The sequence below is a fragment of the Phacochoerus africanus genome, chromosome 1 (assembly GCF_016906955.1).
Source record: "Phacochoerus africanus isolate WHEZ1 chromosome 1, ROS_Pafr_v1, whole genome shotgun sequence".
In the NCBI taxonomy this organism is placed as follows: domain Eukaryota; kingdom Metazoa; phylum Chordata; class Mammalia; order Artiodactyla; family Suidae; genus Phacochoerus; species Phacochoerus africanus.
In genome coordinates, this window is record NC_062544.1 from 188412712 (window position 1) to 188430963 (window position 18252).

Sequence of the window (18252 nt, forward strand, 5' to 3'; positions counted from 1 at the left end):
GACAGATGGTAATGCAATTCATTATACAGGAAATACACAAGGAAGGGAACTTTGTAGGAAGAAAAGAGCAAGGATGGTACTAGAGATGGGAGTGACTTGTTCAATTATGATGGACTGGGCTTCTGCCAAGGAAACATTTAGTACAGAATCTGATGCATAGTAGGCATTCAAAAATTGTTTGCTGAATCTGGAGTTCCTCTGTTCATGTTTATTTTCTTTGGCTTAAGAGGTTTTTTTCCTCCTTCAAATCATCACTTTTTTTTCTTTTTACAACCACACCTGGGGCATATGGAAGTTCCCAGGCTAGGGGCCAAATCAGAGCTGCAGCTGCCAGACTATACCACAACCATGGCAACGTTGGATCCCAGCTACATCTGCAACCTACCCTGCAGTTCTTGGCAGTGCAGGATCCTTAACCCACTGAGCAAGGCCAGAGATGGAACCCACATCCTCATGGACACTATGTTGGGTTCTTAACCCACTAAGCTACAATGAGAACTCCCAATGATCATCTTTAAAAATGAATATCAAAGAAAGCCACGCTAGTCAATCGCAACTATTTGTCCAACCAAACAGGATGGAAATCAGCTATGGTTGAGAGCAAATATGACACAAGAACAATTTAAAAGAGCATATGGGAGTAGGTGAGATGCCTTTGTGAAAGTGCCTTTGTTGAACATGATCAGATTTTGTGTTAACTAGCTTAAGACTTTTTTAAAAATATATACTGAAGTCAAAAGCTCAACTGTTTCTCCGTGGATAACAATTTTGCCAAAATCATACCCTAAAAAAAGCCCTTTCTGTAGTTTCATTCATAATATATCTAGAGTAGGCGATCCACACTCTCGAAAGCAAGGGCTAACATTAAAAGGGTGAAGAAAACCACTGATTTGACCATCAACTGAAGTCTCAAAGGATAAAGAGAGGATGAGTGATCTCTAGCCAAAGAGTCATGAACTATTTACAAAGTTACCTTGAACTTCCAGGACTAAAACAATTCACTTTTGACATAACAAAAAGAATCGTTTTACATCTCTCAGAGTAAGTATTTGCCCATGTATATATGGAAGACATTTTACTCCAAGGAGAAAAAAATAATAATTATTTTTAAATTTCCTCTAAATGCAGAACTATCCCCAGGTTCATCCCCAAATCCACAGGTATCCTGTTTAAAGAGGCACAGACCTGCTTTTACCAACCCTGTAATTGCAAAATGATTTCATTATTAAGTCTTGGTTTATTCCAAGCCTTCTGGATAATCTCGAGCAGCACTGCACTTGTTGTTTAACTCTAGAGATTTTGTAATAAAAGTTTAATGAGTTACTTATTAGTAGAATGTTTGTGGCCATTATTTTAAGGTGAACAATAATGACGTAAAGTTTGTACGCATTTGGTTTAAAACGTATTCAACTCACATATCAGTTAATGCTACAGTGATTTTTTAAAAATCTCTTATCAATATACATGTCTGGAGGCAATGTAGCTAAACCACAGCTTTACCAGAGCTGTGGCTAAGAACAAAAACTAAGGAAGGATTTCTCACTTGTAATTAATATCAAATCCAGATCTTAACTTCTAGCATTTCAGAATTTGAACAGGAGTTACTTTTATTATGGCATTTTGAGCAGATTTCATAAGAGGATACATGTAAAGTAAAAGGACAAAAATTTGAAATTAAGTCCTGAAGGCACTGCATATTTATTTCTTTGTAAAAAGCTAACCAGATATTCTATTAATGATCATAAATATTAAGAGGACATACCAAAATAAATCTAGTTTATCCAATTTCTGTCTAACTGAAATACTGTGAAACCAAAGGTCAATCACATCTCCAAAAAACACTTTCCTGCCCGTATAGAAATTGCTTAAAGGTTTTTCAGATATAGACCAGATATTCCAATATTCCAGAAATAATGATGCCGTGATTTAGCAACAAAGTTTTGAAGTTATAAAAGTAAATGGGATATATACACATATACTAAATTTGTACAAAAATTACATCCTCAAAAGAATAACATAGTTATCTGTCCTTACTGAAATAATGTTTATTTGGATTTTGTAATGACACTATAACTTCCCACTCTGACATATTTCCAGGTAGGTTCCATGAAAAGAAGAGCTGAAACTAGCAGCTGATTTTCTATAGCTTTTTGCTGCCATTTTTTATGCATGAACTACTCATTAAATCAATCTGAATGTAAAGAATCATCACAGGATTCAGTACAGAACACAAATTCTGGAAACACGTAGAATCAGGAATATCGCAAGAGGGGCAAAATAGGACACAGAGCAAATAAACATGTAGAATGAAAGTAAAATCAAATTAATCCAAAGCCACAAAATGGAGAAAACAAACATTTCCTCCTACCTTCCAAGCTCCCCTCCAAAAGAAAAGACAAAATACCGGAGTTGCCGTCGTGGCTCAGTGGTTAATGAACCGGACTAGCATCCATGAGGATATGGGTTCAATCCCCGGCCTCACTCAGTGGGTTAAGGATCCAAAGTTGCTGTGAGCTGTGGTATAGGCTGGCGGCTACAGCTCTGATTTGACCCTTAGCCTGGGAACCTCCATATGCCACAGGTGAGGCCCTAAAAACACAATAGACCAAAAAAAGAAAAAAAAAGAAAAAAAAGATAAAATACCATAAACATGTCATATGGCAACTTTTGTTTGATTCGGCCACATATCGTAGGGGTGGTCATATACAATGTTTCCAAATATTAATTCAAAAAATATTTATTTTCTTTAGTATGTTTTCAAGATACCATTCTTTGACCATTCTTTTTATAATGCCACACATTTAAGCAAGTCTTTGGTCTTAATAAGCAGTGAAATTGTAAGGGAGGTTCATCCTTAAAATCTATTTGAAAACATTTTGCAGCAAATGGAATTTGCTTGTTTTAGGGATATCTTAAAAAAGTAATCGCTTTTTTAGACAGCTTAATATAGATAAATGTGTTAACTCAAAATATATTCTTACCTCCCATCCATAGCTGGGGTCTTTCAGGTTTGACCTCTGCTCTCCCACATAAGGCCCAAATTTTTCACCTGCTTCAATTTTCCTTTTGGTCCATATTCCAAGCCCTGCTCCAGGCATATTTGACTCTCGAAGTTCAAACTCAGCAGGGATGGGGATATCATCAGGGATGTAGATGGGGGCTTTGTAAGGAGAGCCCTCCTTCGGAGTGAATGCTTCGCTGGATGTGGCTGGAGAGCATGGCTCTTGAATGTTGAGGGAGAGAGTGCTGGCTACTCCATCTGCATCTGGCATTTCTTCCACAGGAATTTCAGGGTAGCTGCCATATACACACTCATTACCTGTGAATAAATAATAACTTCGTAAATTCCTACTAATATAGAAAAGAAAATTCCACAGTTCAATAGTCACCTTATAATGCTGTTGCTCTTCTAAGACAAAAATAGGAAAGACCCTTGTTGACATATGCCTGCATTAAAATCTCTTGTCAGTCACAGATGAAGGAGGAGGGAGGGATTATTGCCTCTTCGGTTTATCTGTGGTGAATCCATAAATCAAATGAGATAATCTGTAACTGTCAGTACACCCATGCGCCAGCTCAATCTATTACCCAGCTGGGAAACAATCAGCCTTTTAATTATTATTTTGAATAAAGTAAAGATAAGTAAATCTAGGGTACTTCTACAACCCCGCAAGCCATCCCAAATGGAGCTGATAGCATTATATAATGTCTTGGAAAGTTATATCATGCAATGGTATCTTGGACTAAATTGTAGGAGAGTCATCAAAGATTCCAAAGTCTGCCATGTGCAACAAGGCTTAAATTCTTATGGCAGGATTATTTATTGGAATATTAATTGATGTTTGTTCTTTCTCTATTTTTCCTTTCTCATTTCAAACACATTGGTCAAACCCTTGGTATTTCCATGCCTCAGTAACTTATGCAGAGCAGAGTTAAAGTTAGTTGTTGCTGGTGATTCCTCTGGAAACTTGTAAAAACTAAAATCACTGAAGAAATTAGGTTAGTTTTCCCAAAGGGAAAAAAGAGAAGACAGTGTCTTGGGGTGCACCAAAAAGAGAGTGAATGTCCTCCAGACTGAGAAATGGTAGAGATCAGAGAGCCTTGCCTGGAGCAGTGCCCTGGGGGAGATGCAGTCCCCAGGGGGAGATCCTAGAGTAACTAGGATTCTGGACACTCAACACTGGAGCTCAAGGGGCTCCCCAGAGCAACACAGCCCCCATGCCTGAAGTAATTGACAGTACCATATCAGCCTTAAGATCTTTATGCAACTCAAGGGTGGGGAAAAGCACAAAGAATAATGACTGAGCTTAAATTTCCCACCCGTTGAAGGGGATTTCAGTTATCTTAAAGCAAATAAACACATTTCTCCACTAGGATTATGGACTGAGGGACATACCTAATTTGCTCAAATTGTAGACCTTCAAAGGGGAGAACTAAGAAAAACAGATTAAAATTATAAGACAGATTTCAATCAGAGCCATCCAAAGGTAAATGAGCTACCTTATGTTTCCTAGCACAGGGGCTCTAATATAACCTAGAAAGCCATGAATTAAGGATGATACAGAAGAATTGTAACTTTAGGTTCATGACTAGACTAGAGGACTTTTAAGATCTTACCAACTCTATAGTTCTACAAATTATTAAAATCTTCCAAGATAGTTTATCAGGCTAGAGCATAAAAAACCTGAGTTCTACTCCTAACTCCTTCTCTGATTCATTTTGGCATAATTAAGTATAATACTTATTAACAACTGTCCATCAGGTACTGACTCCTCTTAAATTTCTGTGAAGTACAAAGTAATTGTTCATACAAAAGTATCTTTCTAATGAAGTGCTTGGTTCTTAATTCAAATAATAATATAATGCCATTTAAATGAAGCACAGAACCAAACTCAGGACACAACCTTATTCCTATGAGACATGTGATCTCAACTCAACAAGCTCATTATCATTCCAGTTTAGCATGTCCAAAATCTTGCACAGCGTCATCCATTCTCAAATTGAATCCCCTACCCACTTCTCCATTTCCACTAAAAATAATATTTTCCCCTAATTATCCATGTTCGAGTTTCAAAAATCGAGTTTCAAAAATAACATGGATATTTTCTCTCCTTCAACTTCAATCTATTGTCATTAAATGCTGTCCATTCTTCTTGCAAGATTTTAACTTCATCTTATTCTTTCGATCCGTGTTTTTATTCCTGAATTTTTTAACAGTCCTCTAAATGGGTCTCCAGACCTCCAGCCTCCTTCCAGTATCCCTCAACTCTGAGCCTGTACGGTGCTCTTCAACCTATCTTCCGAGCATATCAGCTTTCCTATGCAGTAGTCTCCAATAATTCCTAGTGTTCACAGGTAACTTGTGAATGAAATCTTCCCCATTTTGAAACCATTTTCCCTTTCCTCTTAATCTCAACACTCCTCAGTAGGAGCCCCCAGGCCAGAATAAATTTACTCTGGTCTTCCGAGTTCAGAAAGCATTTCTTCTGTGGTTCTTCTCACCCAGTCACCCTATCTCTGCCCCTTTGACCATCCAACTTCTAGTCATTCTCCATGTCAACTTCCAACTTACCTCCCCATCATCCCATTTAATCTAAGTATCTCCCTTCTTTCAACTCTTACATAACTTCCCCCTTCAGTCTGATTAAATACTTCTCCAAATTACTACTTAGAGTTTAATATGAATGTTCCTTTTATTTCAAACTAAGAAATAAGCCCTTAAAGGGGAGACTCGGGATTCACATATCTTAGAAATTCTCCAAATGATCTGAATAAAGGTGCTTAAAAAAATACTTGTAAGATATATAATTTTATTCAACTATTAAGCCAAATCAATATTTTTCTACCAACTATAGGAAATTATTTTGATCCTAAAAAGCACTTTTAAACCCATAGAAATGGAATGCCATGGATTATAAATTTTTCTCCAAACCCAACACCAAAAGAAACAATTTTAATAATGCCCCAAAGAAACATTATCAGAGAAATACACTTAAGGATCCAAACACTCTTGATTCAGGAAGATTTTGCACTGCTACCTAAGAGCCAAAAATTCACTAGCACTTTTGATATAGCTAAAAACAGATAAAAACATCTTTCTAGAAATGCAACATTTAACTACTGCAAATGTAGACTTACTCTGCAGATTTCTAAAGGGATTTATCACTCATTGCAAAGATTTTGGGGTTTTTTGAGAAATACTAAAAATTGGAAGATATTATGTAATCTATAGGCTTATTCATTTAAGCAGCAGAAAACAAAATGCATCAAAATGACTAGAACTATTTCCTCCAGTAATTAGCCATTAAAGGTCAGTAAAATCTCCCCTATTTCCTCAAAGGGTTAAATCTGTCATATTGTCAGTTTCATCAAAGTGATCTCAACCTTAAAAAAGGATAGATACAAACCCATCTGGGCCCTCCCACTAGCATAGCTAACCCCATGACCTTTGAGTTACCCACAAACTTTCCCAATGCATAATTTTTAAACGAGTGAGTTTGGATTTCAATTCCTGTGAAGACAAAATACACGCATGCCCAGGCTCATGCACAGAAGAATTTAGATTTTAAACCTGAATGCAATTCTGGTTACAATAGCAAAAACATTCCAATTAAAACTGAAGAACAGCTTATACAGACAAGCAAATCCAGAAGAAAGACTTATGGTCCTATTCATCCATGTGCAGGCATTAAGTATATATGCAAACCCAGGCAATTTGTTTCTAAGCCACTGTTAATATACTATTATCTGAGTTAAATATATATTTTGTGGAAATACAAAACTGCTGAGTTTTACATATCAAAACATGCAACAATATTTCAGTGTAATCTAGCATTATAAAATTTTCAACAGCAAATGCAATTTATCATGCTGTATTGAGTATTTGCATAAACCAAAGTAAACTAATGTTTCCATGTACATTACTCAAGAACTATCCAAAAAGCCGCTAAAACATTTCATCTAAATGACAAACTACCTCAATTATCACATCTCCATTAAATCTCTGTTATTGGGAGGAAATTGGTAGATCTTTTTCCTGAGTTATAACTATAGTTAATTAAACCATTGCTCAGATATCATATTGACAGATGGGGCACGTTTACAATAGGTAAGTATCAGGTAAGAAGTATATCAGTGCTCCCATAAAGATAAATAACCCTTGTAACTTCTGGGAGCTGAGCTGCCTGCTACTGGAATTTGCTTCATGTATCCTTTAGGTGTGTCATTAACTGAATGAGGACAGAAAGGCAGGCTTATTGTTGGATTTGAGGCAAATGACTTGGGAAATGCTCTTGGAAACCAGCCTCTTCAGTGCAATATCTCCAGAGACCAAGCAAAAGGCCACACAGTTTATATTTATTTTCTATGACTCTGAATAACTAACAAACGGTTTCCACTTGAGGAGAGATGTATTTTGAAAACATATCAGAATCTGCAAAGAGGAAATTGCGGAAATGATACTGATAATAATAACTTCCACAGATGTATCTATATTTTCTCACAATCCAGTGAGAAAACTATGGTGAAAAAAATAACCTTCCATTTTGCAGATGTGTAACCTGATACTCAAGGATGCTAACCAGTATATCCAAAATCAGCTGAAACTAGAATACAGGTGTTTAAAGTCAATCCTCCCTTTAACTCTTAGGCAATTTGCTTTTTTTTTTTTTTCTTTAAAGATATGTTTCAAAGTTGTTGTTGTTGTTTCAAAATTGTGACCCTACTATGTGGGTAGTGTGATTTTTTTTTTTTACTTCAAGAACATTTCCTTATGTTTTTAAAATACTAAACAATATTCAATTGCTGCATAATATTCCATAATGTAAATCCATGAAACGTAAACTATTTTCATAGTATTTATTTGTTGCTTCTAATTTTCTGATACCATAAATACCACTGAATGAACATTCTTTCATATAAATATTTATGTTCATTCATTTAATTTGCTTAGGTTAGATTCTTGTAAGAAAGCTTTGTGAGTATTGACAGATTGCTTCTCAGTGCTATATACCAATTTATAATCCTAGCAACCAGACTGGCATTTATTATTATGTGTTTTAATTTAGTAATACAATGGAAAAGACTGCATATTTATTGTTGCTTTAATTCACACAGTGACTACTTGGACTAAATATTTTTGTCATTCCTCCTTCTCCTTTTGCAAATTATTCATTTTTTTGTCCAATTTTAATTGGGCTTTTATTGGTCTATCTTATTAATCATAAAGACATGAGCCCTTTGATACAGTTTTTTGCTACTCACCCCAGTAGAACATTTATCATTTGGTTTCTTAATGGGGTTTTTGTTCTATAAAATTTTTAACTTGTATGGAATCAAGTCTATTTTTCCTTTGTGATTTTTACATTTTTCTTAGAGTCCTTACCCATCCTAAAGAGGAAAAAAAAAAAATTCTTTTGTATTTTCTTTGAGTTTCATAGTTGCTTTTCTACCAACCTTGGATTACCAATGATTTACTGCTGAGTGAAAAGCAGAGAAAAATGATTTCATTTATTTGAGCGCCTGTGAACGGCAGGCTAGAAAAAAAAATGCCATTTCACTCATAATTCTTTGGTTCTTATTTGCAAGGCTGGCCTAAAATGCCTTCTCTTTTTGTGGGTTTTATATAACTCACCATTTGTTTCACTTGGCCTCTCTGCCTAGTTTAACTGCAAATCTTCTGGGCAGATGCCATTCAAAATTCTGAGTTTCACCACTAATGGCATTCAGTACCGGTCATAATACTTATCACTCAGCATTATCATTAGTGATACTAACAGAAATAATTTTCCTCTCTACTCTTCTTCACATGAGTTCATTGATAGAAAATATTTAGCAACTAGAGTTTAATGTTAACATTAAAAGCATACATACACAGTTTGACTCTAAGACAAATTTCCATAGACATTAAAGAAATCCGTTCTATATACTCAGCTGTACACACAGACGCATATAATAGACACATCCGTGTGCATTTGAAGTGTGTGCGCGTGTGTGTAATAGCTTACTAATCTTAAAAATAGGCTGAGACAGAAACATGGTTTGAAATCTCAGGCAGACCGGTTGAGATCATAACTACATGAAACAACTGCCAGGAGGAGACCAGCAAGGGAATTGAACAGATTAGGTAACTCAGAAATTTAGACATTTCCCCCCATTATGTTCCTCATTGCAGTTTTGTAATAAAAACATGAGCAAACTTCAAAGGAAACACTGTAGTAAAGGTTAATTGCTACTAAAGAAGAGGGTGGGCCCAAGCGCGGGTACTTTGTGCCCAACTTGCGAGCAGACAGGAAGGATTACACGTGGCTGAGAGCGGGGATGCGTGCCCAGCTCCGCGAGCAGGGGAGGTGCTGCCAAACCTCAGCCCCACCAGGGACCTCCTGGTAGGACATGAGCACAGGAACATGAGTCTGTGAGTCTATGCCTGCTAACGGGGGGGGCGGGGGGGGCGGGGGGGGAACACACATCAATTTCCTTCCAAAATTCAAACCGGACATGCTCTTCTTCCCTTGTTAGGACAATTCCAGAGCTGTGACCGCTCGCCTGCTTGCCAGAAAGCGAGGACCTCTCCAGCCAGCTCTTCTGCACCAGCAGCACAGCCAATCCAGGCGCGCCAGGCTGGGGGAAAGGGTGGAGCCCGAGTAAGGCCAGATGCACAAAAAGAACAAAGAAGGCGGCTGCGAACGGGCCAGTAGAATATTCTGTGAGAATGGCCCCAAGACAGTGAAATTTCAGATCCCAACGAAAAGGAAGAAAGGAAGCTAGTAAACGTAAGGAAAATGAATTTCCAGAAAATTGACTTAAACTAGCTTCAAAGGACGGTAGTCAGGGTCCACAGGTACAGGCTGAGAAAATAGAGGCATCTAACAGAATGGAAGCTGCTGATGGATATGGTCTTCAGAAAGTGCTGCCTCTGGGTAGGGATGAGAAGAAAATAGACCACCATAGAATATGTTGACACTGGACTGCTTTTGTAGAATGCATGTCTCTAGAGACGATTATTTTTGTGAAATAATCTATCAACAGGTCTTCGTAGATGGAATTTTTTTAATGACCTTCTAAGCTTCCTTGCACCTCTAGTATTTGCTACTTCCTTGTACCAGAGCATTCCATTTCTTCCTTATGGAACTCCCCCCCCCCCCAGTGTTTCCTAAAAATACTTTATTTATGGACTGTCAAAAAGACCTAAAAGTGCGGAAGTGTTGGGAGGCAAGTGAAGAAGATGGCAAAAAATACCACATGAGCTGGAAGTAAAAGACCAAATCACTGAGCAAACATTTATCTTTCTTGTAGGATGGTGGCATACCTCTTGCTTGTTCTGGGACTTTTAAGTCTGGTTAAGAGTTTCTCCATTCTCCTAGGAATTTCACAGACCTTTCACTAAACAAGTATGGTTTGTGAATTACACTGGTAGCTTCTAAGCTCTTATGAAATGGGTTTGGCCATTTCCAAAAGTTCCTCTTCAGAGGTGGAACTAAGCTTTTTAAAAGGGGTTATGGAAAGAAACTGCCAGAAAATTCATAGTTGAAGTACCAGTAAAGCCCTTTGGTATCTACTTACGGAATCTATAACAGCTAAAATAAAGACATTAAAGCTCCATGAGTACTAGTCCAAGGAAAAACATGACCTGGTTAATGTTTGGCTTATTCTGTTGTTAAGGGAGACGCGATCGCCAATACCCACTGGAATGACCAGCTAAGAACAGACTTATCACATATCAGATACTGTTTCTTTTACATTATAACTATGTGCCTCGACTCTTTTAGCAAGACAAATTTTCAAGAGACTTTTGGCAACCTTTGACCTGATGGCTTTTCTCATAAGCTTTTTATATCCCCAAAGTGATTTTCCTTCATTTTCATTTAGAGTAAAATAGAAATGCCCTGAAATTAGGTCGCAGCAGACTGGGTGGTTACTCCTCAGGCAGTCTGAAATGACCAGAGTACAGCCTTTCAGTATTCAAGCCATATCTACAGTAATTATTTGCCAGCGTATCTAAAAGAAGGCAGGCATTTCCTGTTGCACACAAATGGGACACTCTTATCTAAATTACTGTTTAAACAGGTATTTAAGAAAAGACTATCACAGGCAGGAATTTACTGATGACGGAACACATTAGTTTAGGGCTGGACACATTAGTTGAGGACTAACCATTGTCAGGAAAGGAAGCATATCAGCATCAGGAAGGTATAGGGAATATTTTATAACTCCCATATGGGTCAAGTTGGGGGACTGTAAACCATGCCATTTGCACTCAGGAAAAGCAGGAGTGGCACTACCCTGACATGGAGGTCTGGATTCAGCAATATGTCTCCACTGCCCAGAGTAACCTTGAGAGCTAGAGCTTGAGAGTCACAGCTTTTGGGGATCTCTGTTTCCCTGTCCATAAAACAAACACATGGGACAAGTTCAGCTCCAGGTCTGTGCCACTCAAGCAATCTCAGTTCTACATAAGGAACACCAATGGATGGTCAAAGTTTGGTGTACCAGAAGCTTATAAAATATATTTCCTGGAAAGGCACTTTGAAAATTGGTTTGGTCTCTCCCAATGTAAGCTAGGAGAGGCTGTACTCTGAGCTGCCTAACTTTGTTTTAACCAGTGAAACTGGAATTTATTCCCAGTAGAGGCTTATAAAACTGGGCTGTTATTCTCACATTAAGTAGACTGCCCTCTGGTGAGGACTGTGGTTTACGTGTGGGCAGAACGTGTGGTTTACTACCTCTAATTTGTTTATGTTGTTGATGGTGGTTTCAGAGGAAAGCTGCAGCCCTTCGCATGCTAAAGAGTGACCTGATTTGCTGCCTTTAAAAAAAAAAAAAAAAGTCTTAAAGGTGGAGAGGGGAACATGAGAGTGTATTAATGTGCCATTGCTAATGAAGGAGCAACTGGGATCCCTTGGACCACAGCTCTGCTTCATTCAGCTCTGCATGTGAAATGAAAGCCCCAACTTGTTTATTATAATGACCTAAGTGTGGCTTGGTGACTTTTGCCAGAGATCCTTTTGCCTCCAAAGCAGAGAGCAAAACTCAGGAGCTACAAGTTAAAGCAAGGAGGAGGAAAGTGTGTTTTATAGCAAGGAAACTGAATTATAATATAAACTGGATAAAAATATTCAGAACAACCCCCCCAAAGATGAAGATCAAAAAGTAAATGAGATTGTCCTCCACTTTCTCCCACATAATAAACAAAGATAGGTACACAGGAGAATGGAATAAACAGTGTAAATGTAAGTTCTAATTCATTCTCATGGCTGACTTGATGCAGACCCTTCTCTACAGCTACAAAACAGAAGAACTTTCTTATAGCCAGGAGTCCTACTTAAAGAAAAGAAAATAATTATGCATATCTGGCAGAAGAGGGAGTTGTAGCAATGGCTTGCTGATAAAAAGGAATGTGAACAAGCAAGAGAACACTAACCTAACCACACTCTTAGTTTGATAAGGAACAGAGAGTGGCCAGAACAATGAAATGTTGTTAGTCTCAAAATTAGGTTTTATTTGAAAATGAACACTGGTTCTTGTTCTCACAAAGCTTGGTAACAAAGACAACAATGACTTCTGATCTTAAAGTGATTCTGTGGGGAAATTTCTTTGATTTGACTGATTTCAGCCTGGACTCTGGCCCCATTGCAAATATAGTATCTTCAGTGTAAAATAAGTTTAGATGGTTCCAAGGAGTGCAATTTTCTGCCCCCATTTCCAGCTCTGAAGGCCCCCATATTGAGTTTCCCAACACTACATCATATTAAACGTAAAATCATTCAAAACCATGGGGAGGGATGGAATGTCATTGAAAAACATAAAGGAAAGGTTTTTTTAATTTGAGAAGACATTATACACTTTGATAAAAAAATGTTTTCCAAAAAATATGAACAGATGTGCCATGCATATGTGTATACATACACTAAATAGCACTTATGATCTGAGAGGGGGTAATTTCAACATTGCTAAGTGGTAACACAAGCTAGGTATTTAAGGGAATGCTATAATATGACAACTTCATAGACTACCAAACTATGTATGGTCTCTGGAAATTGTCATTATCAACATGTACAATAACTAGTAGCATTAGGTGGTCTGTACAGTATCCTTCATGTCTAATTGAGTCACACAGTCTAAGACACTTGACGGGCCCCAGGCGCTGCCTCCTAATGAGAAGTGACTTTTAAAGAAAGGCATTCAGGACCTCTTCTATATAAATTACTATCGTTTGCAGCAAGAGAGGATTATAAATGTTTGCTGGCAAAAATTAAATTTATTTACAAACTGGGTCTAATTTATTTATGGCTCCAGTACAATCGGCTTTTGTCGAAATATTTATGTTATCTGTACTTCTGCCTCACTAAACTCTACCACAATCATAAACACCGTTGAAAAATTATTTGCAGTTAGCAGGATTTAAACTACCCATTATACCACCAGCTAGTGCCAGTAAACTTTTGCACTGGTTGATAAAGTTTCCTCTGTGGAATAAATATACATTTGACTTTCAAAATCTTTGGTGAGCTCCTTATGATGAAAGTGAAGGATTAAACAGATGTCTCAGACTTTACCAGTTTTGTGTGCCTGCTTCAGTTGCACACTCCAATTGAAATTTGGTGGATAGACAGACTACCAAAGTGCCTAGCTTTAAGTTCTTTCCAAGCATTAAAAGAGGAATTAGACGACTGAAGTGTTGGGGCGGTAGTCTTTGCCCAAGATGTGACTTTGCAGACTTACTCATTTCCCCATTTCAAAACACTGATTTGGCACCATGTAGTACTGGGAACTGTGCACATTGCTATGGCTAGGTATGGACTTGAGTAAGATCAAATTTCTGCCCTCAGGAAGCTTAAGTAGTGAAGACAGAGATGGCAACCGGTATATGACAATGAAATAAAATAAGATCTAAGAGGAGGTTAGGAAAAATGATGACTGTTAAGAGTTGAATATAAGTAACTGCAATTGGCCATGGCAGTCTTCCAGAAGTAGGTGAAATGGATGAAGGGGGTCAAGAGTTACAAACTTCCAGCTATAAAATAAATGTCATGACACTGTAATGTACATCATGATGACCACAGTTAACAATACTGTCTGCATATCTGAAAGTTGCTGAGAGGAAATCTCAAAATTTCTCATCACACACAAAAAATATGTAACTATGTATGGTGAAAATGTTAACTAAACTTATTGTGGTAATCATTTTGCAATATGCAAATATGCAAACAGCAAATTAACTGAAACTGACATAATGTTATATGTCAATTATACCTCAATTTAAAGAATGGAAAAAAAAACATGGATAAATCTCATTTCAATTCTTGGTGGAAAGGCAGTTGTCATTCACATTTCTTTCTGAGTGTCACCAAACTCTTCACAATAATGTAAGGATCAAAATAGGAATGATTTACTCTCACTGCTTCTAAATAACTCATAAAATGATGAAACCTACAGGTTCTAAAACAGCATTGCCCACATTTCCATTACAAAATAAGCCAAGAGAAAACCACACGGAGAAGTGGATGGTTTCCCGGTCATGTAACTAGTTAAAATGTATTTCTACTTGGTCTACTTCAATGAAAAAGAAGACTGAGCATTTTACTATGAACCAGGTGGGACTGCTGTGACGCCACTGAAACTCCCACCAGCCTATAAATGGCTGAAACCACAACATTTATCTTCCAGTTTGAATTGGAAGTTGTGCCAGACAGACCAGAGATAGTTCTGGGTGACCTCAGAACAGTGCTGTATTCAGAGGGAAGACTGTCAGATCATCATGGAGCCTCCAATCTAAAGCAAGTGTTGTCAGAGAAAATGGCAGTACTACAATTTTCTGGTGTCCCACACAGCTCAACAGATGATGGGCCTTTCCCAAATAATATTCACATATGCTATGATGGTCAAATAACCAAAAGCAAAAGTAGCAAAATAAATTTTAAAAGCTGTGTTTACAAGGTGAAAAAAAAAATCTCAAAAAAAAATCTATTTATTGATCAAGGTGCTTTGTAAAAAAGGAATACTGGAGTTCCCATCATGGCTCAGTGGTAATGAACCCTACTAGTATCCACAAGGACATGGGTTCAATCCCTGGCCTTGCTCAGTGGGTTAAGGATCCAGTATTGCTGTGAGCTACAATGTAGGTTGCAGACATGGCTAGGATCCCACATTGCTGTGGCTGTGACAAAAGCCAGCAGCTGCAGCTCTGATTTGACCCCTAGCCTGGAAGCTTCCATATGTTGCAGGTGTGGTCTTAAAAAGCAAAAAAAAAAAAAAAAAAATTATTATTGTTATTTTTTATTGTTATTTCCTAGTGTAGACAAAACATATTGTACTGCCTGTTTATGTTGACATTGTATAAAATGACTTACTTAGATGCTGGTATTACCGTCCAGAATAAGCAAAATCTATTCTTTTTTTGCAGATCATTTTACAGATTTATTCCAATATATCTTCTTTAGCAAATTTCTTTTTAAATAGGTTATAGCTATTAAATATATCAAGTAGTTGAGTTATTACATTTGGTTAAGTTAAATAAAATCTTTTGGCATCATATTGCTTAATTGAATAATTGATTGAAATATCCATTTTTCACAGCATTGTAGAATCTCAGAGCTAAAGAAGCCGGAAAATTATCAGTTTGCTCATCTCGACATCTAAAATGCTTGTTGCTTAAAATATACTGTGGATCAATCCATGTAAGTATATATAAACTATGACCGCTTAAGAGGAAAAATTGGAAATGTTATAATTCTATCAAAAGTATATGATATCAAGAAAATCCACTAGGGGCAGGAGAGATACCTGAAACACATAAAATAATTATGCAGTAACTTAGCAAGCTTTGTGCTCTTTTTATTTTTATTGTTTTTGTTGCTATCATTGTTGTATTACTGTACAACTTTTTAATACTCATCACCACTAATAAATGTTATCGACTATGATCCAACACATGCTGCAAACGGTTAATCATTTAGTCAACAAGACTTTTATATGCAAAGCACCGTGGAGGGGGTCACAAAAAAGAATAAAGTGAAATTGCTGCTTTCAAAGGACTTACACTCTAGTGAGGGAGATAAGACAAATGCCCAGGAAGAATTAACTTGTATAATATAAAGCTGCACTGAAAAGAGTCGAGTGAATGGTACAGAAAACAAGAACTACAGTAATCAACACTAAAAATGATTTTCCTCTCTTTTAAGAGAAAACTTCAGTGGAAGATGGCTAAAAATTCTACCTGTGATGAAGACAGATAATCAAGAGGATTGTGAAACAAGAGGTTATAGACTGCGGCTGAGCCTTGGAGAGGTAATGACTTTTAATTGGATTGAGTTTATCATATTTGCAGAGGTACAGCAGACACAGAAGGAAGGATTAGCGTGATTTCCACTTTCCATTATTTGGCATAATGAGAAAACAGAGGGTGGTCCACGTCTCTCATACATATTGTGAGCCATAGGAGATGCTTAGCATGTCAGTTTTTGGTAGCATTGAGCTCTCCTAAATAAACACATTTATTTGGGCATAGTTAAGTCAAAATAAGTCATCTGGGGGAAAAAAAGTTATAGGTCATTAATTTGCATAGTGCAAAGGATTTATGAATTTCTAAATTAACCCTCCTAAATCTCTGCACCATTTCAAACAGTAGAGTATATCTGCATTTTTCTTCAAAGTTTAGTCAGCTTAAAAAGGCCAAATGAAAATACTTGGCTAAAGAAAAACAAGCTGAGCAGACTTTCTTTCTTCTAGGTGGAAAAGAAGTGCATTATAAATTCTTTCCAAGAAACAGCATTGTTTGCAACAAGTCAAAACACATACAAATAACAAACAAACAAAAACCTTATGTAAATATGTGGTGAGTCAGAAGAGAGTTAGGCAATTGGCATAGCCCAAATTCAAGAGAGCTCAAGTAGGGAAAGTTATTAAATCACACCTCCATCTAAATTCTTCCGGACCATAAGGTGATGAGGGTGGGGAGCATGGTGCCTGATTTACTGAAGAAATCCCCCTACCAAAGTTTCTGTGTCATGATAATTTAATGTGTATTTAATGACTCAACGTTAGACAAAGCAAACCAACTGTGCTAGAAGCAGTGAGCAGTACTTCTTTTTCTTTCTCTAAATTAAAAAATCTAACAGAAATGTGCAAAAGACATCACACAAATTGTGCCCTAGGTCTGTTTAAGAATACAGTAAAAATGTCCCGTTGAAGGAAGGGAAGATGCATGCTGAATCTACTGTGCTTTTGTGCAGCGCTCACACACACAGACACACAGACACACAGACACACACGCTCCAAATGCTTCAGATGCTAATAGATAAATATAAGCAAATGGAATCAATGCAGAGTTTGTCTCGTGTCCTCTTCAAATACATTTGTTGTGAAAAGTATAAAAACAGACAAAAAGGTCCTTATATGGGTAAATCATATGTTTATCCTTTTCTCAATATTTTTTTTTCTTTCTTGTCTTTTGGGGACCACACCTGAGGCATATGGAGGTTCCCAGGCTAGGGGTTGAATCAGAGCTACAGCTGCCGGCCCACACCACAGCCACAGCAATGCCAGATCCGAGCCGCGTCTGCAAACTACACCACAGCTTACGGCAATGCCGGATCCTTAACCCATTCAGTGAGGCCAGGGATCGAACCTGCATCCTCATGGATGCTAGTCAGATTTGTTTCCACTGAGCCATGATGGGAAGTCCCTTTTCTCAAGATTTTTACTGAGTCCTCTGGGAAGTAAGATTGGTAAACCAGTATCAAATATTGCCAACTCAATTTGATTTCACCAGCATTTATTGCAGCATCTGCTATGAACCTGCGATTCTTTGTAGGTTGTAGAACATAATCTTCACAACGGTAGGGAACCTGTCTACTTTGTTCACTGAGGTATCTGCAGCACCAAGCATAGTGTCTGGCACATAGTAAATGTTCAATAAATACTTAAATGAATGTATAAATATAGAAATGAATAAATTCAAAGGAGTTCAAAGAGTTCAGAGACCAGCAGCTATCCCAAACCAGGCTGTGCATCCAAATTTCATTTGGAGCTTGTTTTTAAAACTACAAACTCTATGACATTTCTAGAGCTAGCAATAAAGAAGCATAATTTATATGATAGAATCATTCTCCATAACCTCTCCAGCTTCCTACTCTATAGCTTCAACCCACAATATCACAAGTAAATTCAGATAAACTGTAAACCACAATCCCAAGACAATTCTTGCTTAAACCAGAAGATCACATGGGGTTCAAGCCGCCTAACTAGTTATGTGAC

General features: G+C 37.4%; 1 protein-coding gene across 7 annotated transcripts in view; it reads right to left on the bottom strand.

Annotated features, from left to right (window-relative positions):
* Positions 1 to 18252, bottom strand: part of MECOM (MDS1 and EVI1 complex locus) — a 583264-nt gene that overhangs the window by 291763 nt on the left and 273249 nt on the right. For all 7 annotated transcript variants that reach the window (XM_047786046.1, XM_047786037.1, XM_047786022.1 and 4 more), the window contains exon 2: positions 2982 to 3319. In XM_047786046.1, the coding sequence (XP_047642002.1) occupies positions 2982 to 3319 (338 nt within the window). The remainder of the gene's footprint in view (positions 1 to 2981; positions 3320 to 18252) is intronic.